We start from the raw sequence: 16208 nt of genomic DNA, 5'->3' as shown, positions 1-16208 counted from the left end.
CTATGTTGTTTCTCTAAAAGTTATGTTGTTTTTGATTGGCATCCAAATCTTTAATCAAAGTTGTTTAACTAGCCAAATAAAATCCAAGTTTATACCTTCCTTTTTATTTTACATTAGATTTCATTTTATTTCATATGTGAAAAATATTCAACAAGTTTAGAGATAAAGATTCTTTGTGACATGCTGATGTTGCAAAACTCTTGGATAAAATTGGTTGCCATTATAGTCTTGACTCTTAAAAGATAAGACAACTACATAGAACGAAATGACAAAAGTAGAATCCTAAAGGCGATTACACCAATTAGCTCATTTTTCAAAAGCTTTCCTAAACCAAAAGTAAACCTATTCGAGGGTGAATTATACCTGGCAAGTTAATCAACTGTAATAAATGTTTCATATAATTACCATTTTTATTGATTTAGTTATTAAAAATTTGCTTTAAAACAAAATTCATAATTTTCTTCATTTCAAACCAAACCATACAAAATATTCAAATCGTTTAGATCTCTATTTAAGTATGTGTCTGTGTTATGTTTTTTGGTTTAACATGTTAACAATATTGGGTTAACTAATTACCGCTCATACCACTTTAGTATATTCTTCTTCATCATTCCAATCTGTTGTATTAAAGCAATATCATCTCATCTCTCAACTTTTTATAACATAAGCTAATACTTAAACAAAATAATGATTATATTTGAAGTAGAAAATTACTTGAAAAAGGGGTTGAATCTTTTAATTTTAGTAAGAAAATGAGAAAATTTAATAAATGAATTAAGACAAGCGGCGTCGAATTTGCAATGATAGAAAACCGATGGACAATCACATGGTGCTTTCCTTTTGTAGTCACGAAAATACAATCTATAGAGATTTTCCAATTATTTGTATTATCTCATTGTTTGATTATCAGCTAGAAAATCCAAGATGGATATTTGACAACAACAAAAAAGTCGAATTTTTCAAATTTAGTTTGATCTTGATACCCAACATCTGTCTAATTCGTTGAAACAAACGCGCTTAAATTTTTATTGTCCTATATCTTAGATTTTTTTTTTTGTAACAAGGGTTATCTTAGATCTTTTCGACTTGCACAGTTGCACTATCGTTTGTTTTTAGTATCATATCATATATTATTCTTTATATCATTCATTTGTTTTTAGTATCACCTATTATTTACTTATTATATTGAAATCATTTATTAATTAGAATAAATCATACGGCAACGTTATCGGTGTAAATAATAACAATTTGTTTTCACATCAATAAAAGATCTTTTTTTACAAAACGGAAGTTGTTCCATCATTCCATGAATATGTAAAAGTTATATACACACCACATGTCATGCTTTGACATCCAATTCAAAGAATAGAAAAATGATTTCGATTAAAGAACATACATATATATATATATACTTTTCAATATTTTCATCATATGAGGAACAATCATCATCTTTCAGCATACTAATATTCCGAATTCGTACTAATGCCTATGACGACGAAAAAGAGAGTGATAATTAAATGGAAAGAAATATGGTTTTATTAGATGGGGTCTCCGATACATATATGTATAACTTAATATATAACCCATTAGTTAGATCATAAAAGAGAAATGCATAACCTATTATATCCATGATATCATTCGGAAAAACAAATATTTCATGATATCGAAAGGAAAAAGTTAAAGGCAATCATGTTAAATGCTGAGTTTCAGACAGTAAAGGAATGGTTGGCAAAAAGAATAAGATAGTAAAATGATGAAATAATGAAAGAAGGTGTCACTTTCAAAAAACAGATGATAATAATTTTAATTCTGAAAGTACCATACTTTTAGAAAATTACCGGGTCTGAACGTTTTCCAAAAATACCTCAAAATTTATGCACATTTCTTCTAATTACAACTGTTTTCTTTATCAAATATTCCATTTCTATGTGAAGAAGCCATTTTGGCAACTAGATCAGTACACTTATTCGAATGTCTATCTTGAATTTGGGAATGAGAACGAAGATACCGACGCCTTGCTCCATTGATCTCCCTTGTGAAGTTGTGTTGTATACTTGTATTGGCCAATTTTGGATTGCTTGAATCACAAATTTGGACTCATTCTCAAAATACACTTCTTCATAAGCAAATATTGTCTAAATAAAACATTGCCTATCTTAAGCGTGGATAAGCTTTGGCCTCGCTCCACATGTCCCTTGTTGTCCCTCAAAATCCATTCAATCTTTGCATATTTCACTTTATTCACCTTACATTTGAAAGTACATGCATGAGGAGGATCTATATGCATTGTTGAGAAAATCACAATTGGTTTAAGAGAAAAAAAGATTTTATAAATATTATATATTGTTTATTTATTTATTACGGTATTTCTTAGAAAATTCATCAAAATAGAGTAAAAAGTAAAAATTTACAAATTAAATATGGTAGTACAACTTGATTTTATATCAACCATACAACTTTTTAAAAAAAATCATTGTATCATTATCGACTGTTACTTTAGCTTTTTCTTTGTGCAATAAATTTTCTAGTATTATTATCTGGTGAACCGTACTTTTGTGCTTTCTGCTAAATTTTGATTATACGAAAGTTCTCAGGTGGTGTGACAAAACCTAATGATTTCTCAAGGTGTAATCAGCTAACCTTAAAAAATTACATCTGACAAAGAAATAAATTATTTATTACAAAACCACTCATTTATAAACTCTTGTGTAACAGATTCTTGTTTCTACACTCTCTTCTTACACAGTCCATATCCGACAACAAAATCGGAATTTCCAGAGACAGAGTTGTTTTTTTGTTCAAATCCGAGATTTTTATCTCGCTGCTGAGCTGTCAACAGTCGCCGGAGCCCCCCCCCCCACCCGGTTTCTTTCCGGCTATCTTGTTACAAGTCCCCGGCCGTAATTCCGCCGGAGACCATCTAAATTCCCTCTGATCATTTGAATTTCAGACCAAAACTGACGTTCTCTGGGAGCCGATTCTGGTCTGACTAACATCAATTTCCGATTCGTCAGAAACCATAATCTAATTCTTGCGGCGAACCGGATCCGACTTCTCCGGCTATTTTCTTTTCTACCGGAAATGAAATACATGGAATTAGGGTTTCGACCTGACACATTCTACACTGTGGAAGCAGTAAGGTAAAGAAGAAGGATTCAATCGTCCCTCACAATTTTTTCGAATTCTTTGTTAATTTTCCGAATCAATCTCTCATCTTTTACTTTTCTTCCAGGTCTGTGTCTTCTGATTTATTGAATGATCTTATAATCCAAGTCAAATCCACCAAATACCTTCTTCACAAGGTAAAAATTTAAAATTTTCATCTTTTTTTTTTCTCATGACAATTTCCAGTTTTGAGTTCTGATATTTTTGTTTTATTGGCGTAATGCAATCACAGTTTCCGATGCTATCAAAATGCCTGCGTTTAAAGAACCTAGTCTCTTCACAATCACAAGAAACCGAAACCGAAACCTCGCAAGAACAGAAAGTGATACAACTTGTTGATTTTCCCGGCGAAACAGAAGCTTTCGAGCTCTGTGCTAAGTTCTGTTACGGCATCACAATCACTCTCTGTGCTCACAATGTAGTCGCGGTACGATGTGCAGCGGAGTATCTCGGGATGACGGAAGAAGTCGAGCCCGGCGAGACCGAGAATCTTGTCCAGAGACTCGAACTTTTCTTGAGTTCTTGCGTCTTCACGAGTTGGAGAGACTCTCTTGTCACTCTTCAGACCACAAAGGTCTTACCTTTATGGTCTGAAGATCTTGGGATCACAAATCGATGCGTCGAGGCGATTGCGAACGGTGTAACTCTATCCAACGGTGAAGATTTTTCGAGCCAATTAGAAACGGGTTTGTTGAGAAACCGGTCAATGAGGAGAAGAAGAGACGAAATCTTGTGTAATGGTGGAGGAAGTAAAGCAGAGAACACACGATGGTGGGGTGAAGATTTGGCTGATTTGGGTTTAGATCTTTACCGGAGAACAATTATGGCTATAAAATCATCAAACCGGAATGTATCTCCGAGGTTAATCGGAAATGCTCTTAGAATCTACGCGTCTAAATGGCTACAGAGAACCGAAGAATGCTCTCCGGAATCAAAACTGGTTTTGGAATTGGTTATTTCCCTTTTACCAGCGGAGAAATCCTCTGTTCCTTGCAGTTTCTTGCTTCAGCTACTGAGAATGACGAATGTTATGAACGTTTCTCAGTCTTCGAAGATGGATCTCGCGGCTAAAGCCGGAAACCAATTGGATAAGGCAACCGTTAGCGAGCTGTTGATACCTTTAGCAGACAAGTCAGATATGTTATACGATGTGGTTGTTGTGACGATGATGGTGAAGCAGTTTGTGTCTCAGATAAAGTCAGAGAGAAGAAGAACTCAACATAGAAGGTCCCGTTCAGAAGAAAACATCAATCTGGATGAGATACAAGAGGTTGGAAGATCTCTGTCTTCTTCTTCTTCTTCTCCTTTGTTGGCAAAGGTAGCAAAACTTGTTGATTCGTATCTTCAAGAGATTGCTAAAGATGTGAACTTAACGGTGTCGACGTTTGTTGAATTGGCTGAATCGATACCGGAATGTTCTAGGATATGTCACGACGATTTATACAAAGCGATTGACATCTATCTCCAGGTAATAAATACAAGGATGCAAACAAGAAACTATTATCTCTATTAACAAACACTGATTATATGGCACTCTCTGTATTGCAGGTTCATCAGAAGATTGAAAAGTGCGAGAGAAAGAGGTTATGCAGAATCTTGGACTGCAAGAAACTAACAGTAGAGGCAAGCAAGAGCGCTGCACAGAACCAGCTGCTTCCATTGAGAGTGATCGTGCAAATCCTCTTTGTCGAGCAAGCACGAGCCACGATAGCTACAACAACAAACAATATCATCACGAACGAAACAGCGGTTTTGAGAAGAAGCTTTACAACGAGAAGAGAAGAAGTGCAAGAAGAAGAAGAAGAAGAAAGAGATGAAATCAAAACAAACGGAGGGTTTCAGAGCACTCCTTCGAGGTTTATGGCGTTTTGTGCGATCCCAAGACAACCTAAGAAGATGTTATGTAAGTTGTTGTCGATCAGTAGGAGTTTAAGCCAACGGATTTAAAAAAGGATTGATGGTGGCAAAGTTTTTCTACTGGTTTCTTGTTGATCACGTCAAGTGTCCTTATTCGTCCAAGTGAAGCTTATTTTGTTCCGGAAAAATTCATTTGTATCATAATGTAAATTTACATTTTGAGAATATATTTTATTTAAAAAAGAACAAGTTTCTCATATTACAAAACTTGCACACAACTGCAAACGAGGTATGCTAGAGTTCACAAGATTGTTACACCCAAAATTACAAAAGTAAACAAAAATGAAACAGAACTTAGATTTGGTGATAGAAATGAGATTCACCAGGTTTCTTATCTCCACCATCACCACCAGATCCTCCTCCAAATCCAATGGTCTGAGTCACATCAGAAACAAGATTACTAACCCATGAGATCAAGACCCACCCGCTTTCATCTCCATGTCGCTGCCTCTCAGCCTCAACGCCAATCCTCTGTTTCTCCTCCGCCATAATCTCCGTCCATCTCTTCTTCATAAACTCTCTAACCGCTTCGGCTCCTTGGCTAGCCACCTCTTTAGACGGGATCTCGAGCGGGTTCTGGTCCAAGTTCAGTTTCTCCAGCTTCTTCAGCATGTAAAAAGAATCGGGTATCGCTTGGATTTGGTTGTTGCCTAGATCAAGCTCCCTGAGGTTAGTCAGATCGGTGATTGTGTCAGGGACACCCAGCAAGTTGTTGAAGTTGCTGCTCATGTTTAGAACCTCGAGCTTCGTTAGTTTGCCGATGGAGTTTGGAATCCCGTGGATCTCGTTCATGTGTGCATCGAGATACTTTAGAGAACGCATTTCGCATATCGAAGCTGGGAAGTAACGGAGTTTGTTCAGCTGTATCGATAGTCTCTCGAGGTTCTGTAATCCGTATCCGATGTTTGTAGGTAGTGAAGTCAAGTTGTTGTAACTCGCATCTAACTCAACCAATGACCTAATCATATGGATATTCCCAAAACAAAATTAGAAACAATGTTCAGAATAATCAGACATTAACAAGAAAAGACAAGAACCAAACCTGCAATGAGCGATGCTTTCAGGGAGTGCGGTTAGATTGTTTGCAGTCACATTAAGGATCTTAAGGTTAAGCAACATTCCAATAGAGTCAGGTAGAGATTCAAGAGAGTTCGAAGATACATCGAGCTCTTCTAGCTTCTTTAGTTTCGAGATTGCATCAGGTATAAACTGTCAAATGAGGTTTTTCTTAACAACAGTTTCAGATATTTCAGAGAATTAAAAATAAAAATAAAAATAAGAAACAATGCAAATAGATGATCAAGAATCTTGTTCTTAGCTGATCGAAATTTGTTCTTGATCCATGGTTTGATCAAGAACAAGATTCTTGCTCAAATCTATTAATGCCAGTTAAGATAGTCCATGAGATTTCGAAGCTATTAATCGAGATTTAATCCAAATATTGAGAATTTTTAGTATTTACCGTTAAGTCGTTGCAAGAGAGATTTAAGGAAACTAAGCCAACGATTTTTCCAAAAGCTTCAGGGAGAAGCTTAAGTTCATGGCCGGAGAGATCGATCCTCTCAACGACTCCGCCGGATTCCGCCGCCTTGAGCACCGCAACAACCTCCTCGTTCACTTCTTCGCGGCTTCTCAACAGCGACTCCACCGCCGTGGCATAAACCTTAGAAAGCTCCTCCTCCAAACTCCTCAGCTGCTTCTCGTAGCTATCGTGCACCTCCTCTAACCGAACAACCCCGGCGTAAATCTCCGCCTCCTTCGCTGCTTCCTCCGGCGAGAGCGATTCCTTCCGAAGAACCTGCGCGATCTTGGACCGAGCAGAGGAAACCGCAGACGGGTCGGGTCGTGATCCGAGAGAGGCCAAGACGGAAAGCGTCTGCGTGATGGTGGTGGGGATGGATTTAGTCAACGAGGAGATGATTTCTTGATCGGAGAGAAGAGGAAAAGAAGGAGCTAGAGTTTGTTGGACCGCCATAGACGGCGGCGCGTGGTGATCGGAGTTGAATTGGTGAAGGACGTAAGAGAGTAACGGGAATTTCTCGAGATCATGATCCATGGTTTCTTGTACTTCCTTTGAGCTAATCAAAAAGATTATAAAGGTTTAACCTTTAAGTAAGATCGATTAGAGAGGTTGAACAAGTCAGGAATGTTGAGTTTGATGTTGCCATGTCTGTGATCAAAAGTCTAGTTATTTGAAAATGTGTCTTAAAGTTGACCAGAGAACTTCATATGATAAAGTCAAGCAGCCATTTCTAATAGAATATTCAGATCAATCCGGTCCACTTGCAAGATCCAACACAAGTATCTTTGTCTTATCTCGGTCCATCTTCTGTCCCAAGAGCGCGAGCTGCTCGACGAGCGTCACCAGCGACATAGCCGTATTATCCATACTTGGTGAGTGGTTACACACTCCTTATATTTTCATTAATTAATAATAAATATATATTTCATCATTCTGTAAAACTAAAAGTATCGTTATTCGAACCAGTTAAAATTCACTTAAATACCTATTAATAAATGAGATTTAACTCTTTTCTATTTTAAATGGAAAAAATAAAAAGTAAGCTATCACCATTTTAGTTTTAGTTTTTGATAATATATCAATCAACCAATGCTAGTGTGATCTTCTTGCTTTCCCATTACTAGACTGTTCTATCCACCATTACTAGTGTGAACCTCAGTGCTAATGATTACTTACTAGTTACTAGTGTGACTTTTTTGCTTTTCCATAAAACAAAATCAGGTTTTAGTTTTGGTGAATGAACTTGGACCAAATTAAGCTACAGAATCATAATCAAAATTATGATGGCTTTGACGTTAATGTTAGATCATCATTCATCAACGTAAGCGATCAATCCTAGAATTTCCAAGTCGTCCTTGAACCTTTAAATATTAGAAGTTTTACTCATGATTCCTTTTATGTAGTTTCCTTCCAGGTTACGAAGAGCTCGATTGCCTAAATGTCTGCCTACTTTAGTGTTATATTGCCTAATTCATCTTGTGATGGTCCCTAATCCCTAATAATACGTCCACCACCTAACTTAGCTAAGAAATATCTAAAATTTCAAAACTCACGTCCCTATTTGAGTCATTACATCCCAATTTAAAGCTTTCGTTTTTCCACAGTCCAGACCTCAATTTTTTATTTGGATATAAATCGTATTTGGTGTCTTTAACTCCCCCACTCGAACTAAATCCAATGTATATCATTTTCCGTTCCTTAAAAAGACTAATAAGTGGAATATTATACTTCTCAACACCAGCTGTGTTTCGGGACCCATTTTGATTAAAAATCGAATCTTATCATCATTCATTATCACCTCTCCTTCATTTATTCCCAACATTTTTAATCTTTCATTTTAATTTGTCTTTCTCCTCAAATTTTCCAAGCTTATCCCATTTATCTACAAAAAAAGAACCATAAAAATAAAAGTATGTAAACGTCAGAATACATAAACAAACACATGTACATGTTTAATGTAAAAAAAAAAATTATTTATAAAGCACATACCATAGACGAGAAAGTCGACCAAGCCTTGTCTCGATTTTTTTAAGAATGTAGAAAATTACCTGCAGATGTGACAGAGGGTGATTGTAAATGTTAGTTCAACAGAAATTGAATTTTACCAACCAAAAAAAAAACCTGAATATATATATACCACACACAAAAGCAAGTGTTAAAGAAAGCTTAGTGAAAAAAAAAAAACAATTAAAAAAACAAAAGGAAAAAGTGTTCGTTAAATCCGTTAAAAAAAGGTGATTTAACGGGAAACAGACGGTACATATAATGACGTGAGAGATCGACGGTGGCGACGCAACATAACAAGAGTAAAGTAACGGAAGAGTAGATAAGTTAGAGGTGACACGTGGCTGAACGGTTACGACTAACGAGGCTCGAAGGTTCCAAGACAGGTGGTTAACGTTGACGGCAAAAACGCAACGGAGTGATGAAAAAAAAAAAAGTGAAAGTGAGGATTAAAAAAAAAAAAAAGGAATTAAACGAACTCACCCAATTCACCAACACAAAAGAAAAGCTTTTTTAGGAGGATTTCATTAATGGTGACGGTCATCATCGTAATAGAGAAGATCACGTAACCTTCTACTACTTTTTCTTTCTCTTTTACATTTTTAAACGAAGATTGTATATTCGATTCTTCTTCACATTTTTATTTTTTTTTTCTGAATCTGATTGGGGGCTTGGGGTTATTGCCAGTGATTTCCGTTGTGGACGAGGTAGATATTTCTCGAGTTACGGTGGTGGACATAACAACCATAGCACGGATTCTTCGCCGTCGTTAATCTCGGCGGCGACGGAGGTAGCGGTGGTTTTGACAGCGACGGAGATCTAGGACTCGATGAAGTAGATGAAGTGGTGGAAGAGGTGGTCGAAGACGACGGTAACGCTAACGGAGGAGGCGAGATCGTCGATTTTGAGGATTTTGGCGGATTTAGGAAGACTCTGATCTTCATCGGCGACGGCGACGAGGAGGAAACGAGGTCGTACTCCTCGATTAGATTCGCCAGATCTTCATCGGAAGTAACGGAAACGAGCGCGTCGAGATCTTCCGTCGGGAGCTGACACCGGATTGTTACGGTGGATCCGCACATCTCCGCCATCTTCGACGCTAGCTCTGTTACACGCACCACACGCGCGGCCTTAATTTCTCTCTCCACAAATCCGATTTCTCTCTTTTTTTTTTTGCAATTTCAAAAAATTTCAAAATCAATTAACAAACAGAGCGTGAACTAACCGGAAAAGGAGACGGAGCGAGGAACGGCGAGGACGCGGGTGTGACCGCCGTTATAACGGAGCTTCCCGTCTGGATAACGAGGTAGGATTTTCCCGCCATAGCTACAGAGAAATTTGATTGTGGAGTTCATCGGAGAAATAACCATAACTAGAGAGATAAGTAAAGAGAAAGAGAGAGAGAGTTTTGAAGAAGAAGAAGGCTAAAGGATTCTTCTAGTAGATTTGTCTGTGCAAAGCCAAGTGACGAGGAGCGTAAAGAGCGTATTTATAGCGATTTATGAAATGGATGAACAAACAACTGAGAGAGAGATATTGAAGGGTATGATCGTAATTTAGTTACGTATAAGCCTTAGTCTTCTTCATTCTTTTTTCTTTTTTCTTTTTTCTTTAGTTAAAAGGTAGTGGAAAAAAAAGAAAAAGATAACGTTTTGAGATTGAGCCAAAAAAATAATTAAGATAACGAGAGATTTATGATAGGGTTTTTTAACCTTTTGTATTGTGTGCTATGTTCTATGAACACTTTATAAATTTAACTTTCTTTCAACAATATTATATTTCGGTGGACGATAAGAATTGTAAGTTAAGTTCGATTCACATAAAAGTATGTTATTAATATGTCAAAATTAATATTTATACATGCTTTTTTAACAGTTTGAGGAAGGCTAAACTTGAGGTAATGAACCGCCTAATAAGAGAATTTAGATTGATTTAGAATTTACGGAAAACGAAATCCATAGACCGGTTATCAATAATATGTAACAAAAGTAATTGTTCTCGGTTCGGTCCAGTAGGAATCCGGTTTTGTACATGTATTTGTTCATATGAATGATAAAAAATTGAGTGGAAAATAAGATGTGTATTCTATTGAAACTTATGGTCTTACGAAATTAACTTGGTATTACTTGGTATAATATGGGAATCCAAACCTAATTACTAAACAAGATTTAAAGAAAGGTAATACTTAGCTGATATATGCTAATTCATCAGTTTTATTTTTGGTAAAACTAAAATTTATGGGCTTTCAAAAAGTAAAGTGCGAATTCAAATATCATATTTCAAAATGAACGATATTTTGGATTCGAGTCCGATTTAGTTAGTTTGATTTTTGGTAGCTGAACTTTAACCAAATTTTGTTAATTTTGTATGATTCCAATTTAGTTGTGTTGGTTCGATTAGATGACACTTCTATCGCGTCAAACTAGTGGACACTGTTCCAAACTGTTGTGAACAAATTTGGCAAAGATGAAGAGAGCTATTGGGACCCACATCACGTGGGGCACACATGGAGTTGGTCCATTGGACTTGCATGGCCCCCTAATGCAAAAACCCATTCAAGGCATTTGTGATAGCCGATAATTTTTAGATAGTGACATACACACCAGTACATAATTTTTATGAATCTTATGATGAGTTTAATTAGAAACATAATTTAAGATATTCTAATGAAACGGTGTTTAATGTTATACTGATCATGATGTATACGATAATCTTCAACTGGATATAATATAATATTAAAGGTGGATAAAGTATAAGAACAAATTCAAGGTTACATCAACATTATCCAATGATGTCACGTATACACAGACGCATCAGAAAATTATGAAAAAAAAGGAAAAAAAAATAGAATATTCTTTTGGAAATATGCTTTTTATATATAGAAGATATATGTGTGTGTATGAAAAAAAAAGGAATGGGAATGATTATCTTGTGTATACGTGTGTATCAGTATCGCCCGATCTCCATGTCCAATTATTCTGAATGGTCCTACTCTTTCCAAGAAAATATAAAAATAAAGTATACCAAAATCTTTACTTTATTTAATGAATATTATAAAGTGCAGGGTATCGTGTTTACCATGAAATACTAATGATTAGCAGAACCAATTTGTTTCATATAAAATAGATACGTACGAATCTATTGCCTCGGGAAGCCATGCTCGTAGTATATCCACTATCCAGACACTATGTGCATGGCCATGGAGGTAATAAAAATGTTTAAGATTTTTAAAATTTTGGATTTTGAAAATGTGGATTTTGTTCTCCCTACACCATCATCTTGCATGTCTTCTTTCAGAACAGCGTCCCACAGAAATTACAATACAAAACTGAATTTATAGTTTATTTTTCAAGCTGTCGAATCGTTCCTTCATAAATTTACTCACGCAATAATGATTGCGTTGCACCATATATTTTTTTCGCCGCACGACAAAACTAATTCAAAGCATTACCCATGAGCTGATAATACGTATATATCAGTGTTTTATTAGAAAGTGAATGAGTCTAGTGTCTAAACGGAAAAAAAAATATATATATAAGAGCTTAAAGGTTATGACGTATAACTATAAGAATGATCCATCATTTTTCTACTAATAATTGGGAAATCTCGATCTTTGAAATCCCAAATATATTTATTTTGGTCCAGCTGAGAAATGAAAAAGAAAGAAAAAAACGAGACCATATATTTTAACAGAATATAAATCGAAGTATGATATTCAATAATTTACTAACTTATTGATTTTCTGGTTCAGTTTATTTCGTTAAATTTGCAACAAAAAAAAAAGAAAAAAAGATAACGATAGGGTTTATCAAAACATTTCTCTTTCATTTCACATATACAAAATCCCCTGTATTCGTTTTAAAGGTACAAGAAAATCGAAATTTTATTTTCTACAAATTCATTGGAGAGAATTTGACAAAATGACAAAGCGACACGTATGGTAGGTATAGAGAGAGATACTGACGAGTTGTTATTTCTGCGGCAGACACGCAAAGTGCCATTGCTTCTCCCATTGAAGAGGATAAGCCCATCTCATCATAACTGTTGGACGCATATACTGTCTGTATACACTAAGACTTCCCATATTTTCTTTAAAAAATACATTACAAATATTTACAAATAATCAAACATAAAATATAACCTTGTTTGGTTTATTAGCTCGGCCGTAAAACAATTTTGTTTTTCACATTAGAGTGTACTAAACTTCATTCGAGTCGTAAGCCTTCGGTGCTTATAACATGTTTTATATGTTTTTTTTTTTGCTAATGTGTTTTATATGTTGTTTTAATCAAAAACGTAGTTTGGCTTTAGTTAGTACTAAACTTCATTCGAGTCGTAAGCCTTCTCATATATGATTTTGTTAGTCATCAACCGTTTTCTATTAGCGTGCAACATACTTACATTTTACATACACATAAATTGTAATATTTCATGGGTGATAAGAATATTTTCCGAGATAACTGGTAGGATGGCAAAAACTAATTGGTTTTAATAACACAATAATCCTTGTAAAGATCAGCTGAGGTCGAGCACAAAACATCGATACTTCTATGCCTTGGATCTTTGCTATTAACTAGACACAGAGCCGGTCTTGAAGTCAAGCAGTACAAGCATGGACTTACAGACCTATTTTTTATATAAAATTTTTCTTTAATTTACGATCTATTTTTTCTTTAGTTATAAAACGTAACTGTTCATTTTCTTTAGTTATAAAACGGTTATTTGTTTTTTTTATCTTGCGGCCACTTAAAACTTACAATATACATATGCGTGTGGTCAATGTATAGATTTCTCGGTAAGATATTGGATGTAAAGAAATTACAGACCTCATCTACAATATTTACCCAAAAACTTTCCGAATTACCATCAAATCTGGGGGGTTTATCAACATAAATGAAAGAAAAAAAAAAGATGTCTTAACCATCTCTTTATCAGCATAATTCATTTATATAGTTCTTGTTATCTTAAAGAGTTAACGATTTACGTTCTTGTTATTCTACAAACTAATATACTTTTCATTTCATACGACGGAAACATGGATGATTTGTCAACAAATCAAACTAATACAGTTTTGTTTCTGTATTTTACCGTTTTACCATGATTCATACTTGAAAACGTTTTAAAAGCAGTTATTTATCTGTGACCACGAATTAAATATGCTGTAGGCACTACTTTTCTCTTGTTGATCCCAAAAACGGGGAACTTAATTATTAGGGTATCCTATTATGTTTATATGCATTTCCACGATGCCTAGTCATACAAGTACTATTGGTGGATTGCGAATGTGTAATGTCGGCCCCGTAGGACCCACAAGGTGACTAGGATAACGAGAGGAGGCACTGAGCAAGTTGGATGAGAGTTTGCAAATATAAGGCAAGTGTCAATTTGGCTTGGCACGGTAGACACGTGGATCCGTCGAGGCAAACCCCGATTTAGAGTGTTTCTTTGTTGGTACTTACTATTTTGGTAAAATGTAATTCTTTCTTCTTTTGTACTAGACGCAGACGGGTTATGTTATACATTACATATGCTTGTGGTTGTGGGAATCTTTGGATCAGTTTTGGTAAAGTACCATCTTATCGCCCTGATGGGCCGCGTAATATATGAAATATGTTGACATAACAAAAATAAAGTACATCTTATCAACGTCGGACCAATTTTATTAAATACGTACTCAAATGACACTCCTATGTCGTACGTAACATTTATAAAAGATTACTGAATTAGCCAAATACCAATTTTTACGAAAACATGAGTCAAATTCATGTTTAAACTTTTGTAATGTAAATAATTTGTAGTCTACTTCCTGGCATTGCATCCGCTTAAATTCCACCCGAAGAGGTTCGGTGACCCCCATACCATCTCTTTTAATGAGTTTTGTTGAACTTTAGACATATAGATTTGAGTAATATCACTATATACCAATAGATAACATGAAAATTAAGACCATTATTATCGCCGTTTATATGTGAGTTTCTTGTGATTACTTTTTAATAAATTTAATCAAATGTTTAAGTTTTGCCTAGGAAATGTTTCTTGTTTTGAAACTTTAAGAAACAGTTTCTTTCTTCCACCTGTCTTCTTATTACTGGATATAATAATAAGAATAATTTTTTTTCTTTCTACTTCATCTTCTTCCTCGCGACGTCCACTACAAGAAAAGACAGAGTTACCAACGATTTTTTACAACGATTTATTGTCGTCGCAAATTAACGACGAATTCACGACGATTTAGCACACAATCATCGTTAATTCGTTGCAAAGAAAATCGTTGTAAAACCGTCGCCATTTACGACGAAATTTTGTTTTTAGAAATTAATAATTTTAAAAAAATTAAATCGTCGTAAAATCGTTGCAATTTACGACGATTTTACGACGATTTATTTTTTTAAAAATTTTTTTTTAAAAAAAAATATTTTTTTTTTTAAAAAAAATTATTAAAAAAAAAAAATCAAATCGTCGTAAAATCGTCGTAAATTGCAACGATTTTACAACGATTTCATAAAAGATACAAAGTCCCACATCGGTAGTTTTGGAAAATTTGTTATAGTATATATATACCTACTCATAACTATTAAACAATCAGTGTATCACTATCATCAGAGTAACCACCGGCCACCACAGATCACCAACGGCAATCAACGGCGACCACCGGCGACCACCGGCGACCACCAGCGACCACCAGCGACCACCGGCGATCAACGGCGACCACCGGCGACCACCACCAGCGACCACTGGCGCAGGAGGAGCTACTGGCGCAGGAGGAACCACTAGCGCAGGAGGAGCTACTGGCGCAGGAGGATCTACTGGCACAGGAGGAGCCACCGGCGCCGGAGGAGCCACCGCCGCCGGAGAAGCCACCACCGTCGGAGGAGCTATCACCACCGGAGCCACCATCGCCGGAAAAATAATAAAATCATTGTAAATTCGTTGTAAAAATAATAAAAAATAATAAAAAATCGTTGTAAAATCGTCGTAAAAATAAAAAAAATAATAAAAATCGTTGTAAAATCGTTGTAAAATATTAAAAATTAAAAATAAAAAATATTAAAAATCGTTGTAAAATCGTCGTAAATTAGCGACGAATATAAATCGTCGCTAATTACAACGAATTTACGACGAAATTTGATTTACGACGATCGATTCACGACGATTTGATTTTCGTCGTAAAATCGATGCAAACACTCATTTACAACGAATTTACAACGAATATGGTCGTTGTAAAAGAAGTGTTTTCTTGTAGTGGTCATATAAGTGTTGACTGATTCATAATTAAATTTGGATTTTAGGAATTGGATTTCTGGTTTTAGGAATCGTGGGTAGAATTGTTTTAATTAAATTGTTTCAATTTGGGATTTTCCTTATTGTAGGTTTATGGGTAGTTTCTTCTTCTTCTATTTATATTTGTCTTTTTGTACTTGAACGATTTGAACATCTTAAATCAATTAAACAAATTCAGTTTATTCTCTGCATCTTTTCCAATAATAAGCCATCGTCATTCTAGAGCAGAAACTTGGAATTGTATCTGAAACTCATTTTCCTTTATTCTTACTCTGTTTTAAGAACCTTAAAGGGTTTTAGGGAGTTGTGGTGACATAAT

At 35.4% G+C, this 16208-nt stretch overlaps 3 protein-coding genes across 3 annotated transcripts; 1 reads left to right on the top strand and 2 right to left on the bottom strand.

The window, feature by feature from the left end:
* The first annotated feature begins 2763 nt into the window (after positions 1 to 2763).
* LOC18012118 (BTB/POZ domain-containing protein At3g26490) lies at positions 2764 to 5243 on the top strand. Its single transcript, XM_006395489.2, has 4 exons — positions 2764 to 3140; positions 3233 to 3302; positions 3398 to 4633; positions 4714 to 5243. Exons 1-4 carry the CDS (start codon positions 3082 to 3084, stop codon positions 5110 to 5112), a joined length of 1764 nt encoding a protein of 587 aa, XP_006395551.1. The 5' UTR covers positions 2764 to 3081; the 3' UTR covers positions 5113 to 5243.
* LOC18011899 (plant intracellular Ras-group-related LRR protein 2) lies at positions 5239 to 7465 on the bottom strand. Its single transcript, XM_006395490.2, has 3 exons — positions 6545 to 7465; positions 6125 to 6291; positions 5239 to 6040 (listed from the first exon to the last, which is right to left on the bottom strand). Exons 1-3 carry the CDS (start codon positions 7136 to 7138, stop codon positions 5377 to 5379), a joined length of 1425 nt encoding a protein of 474 aa, XP_006395552.1. The 5' UTR covers positions 7139 to 7465; the 3' UTR covers positions 5239 to 5376.
* Positions 7466 to 8362: 897 nt separating this feature from the next.
* LOC18011826 lies at positions 8363 to 10095 on the bottom strand. Its single transcript, XM_006395488.2, has 3 exons — positions 9834 to 10095; positions 8594 to 9713; positions 8363 to 8486 (listed from the first exon to the last, which is right to left on the bottom strand). The coding sequence occupies exons 1-2, from the start codon at positions 9976 to 9978 to the stop codon at positions 9286 to 9288; spliced, it is 573 nt and encodes a 190-aa protein (XP_006395550.1). The 5' UTR covers positions 9979 to 10095; the 3' UTR covers positions 8363 to 8486; positions 8594 to 9285.
* Positions 10096 to 16208: the final 6113 nt, after the last annotated feature.

The sequence above is a fragment of the Eutrema salsugineum genome, unplaced genomic scaffold (assembly GCF_000478725.1).
Source record: "Eutrema salsugineum unplaced genomic scaffold, Eutsalg1_0 scaffold_6, whole genome shotgun sequence".
NCBI lineage: Eukaryota > Viridiplantae > Streptophyta > Magnoliopsida > Brassicales > Brassicaceae > Eutrema > Eutrema salsugineum.
Note: the sequence above shows the minus strand (reverse complement) of the source record. Positions and strands in the feature narration are given on the sequence as shown.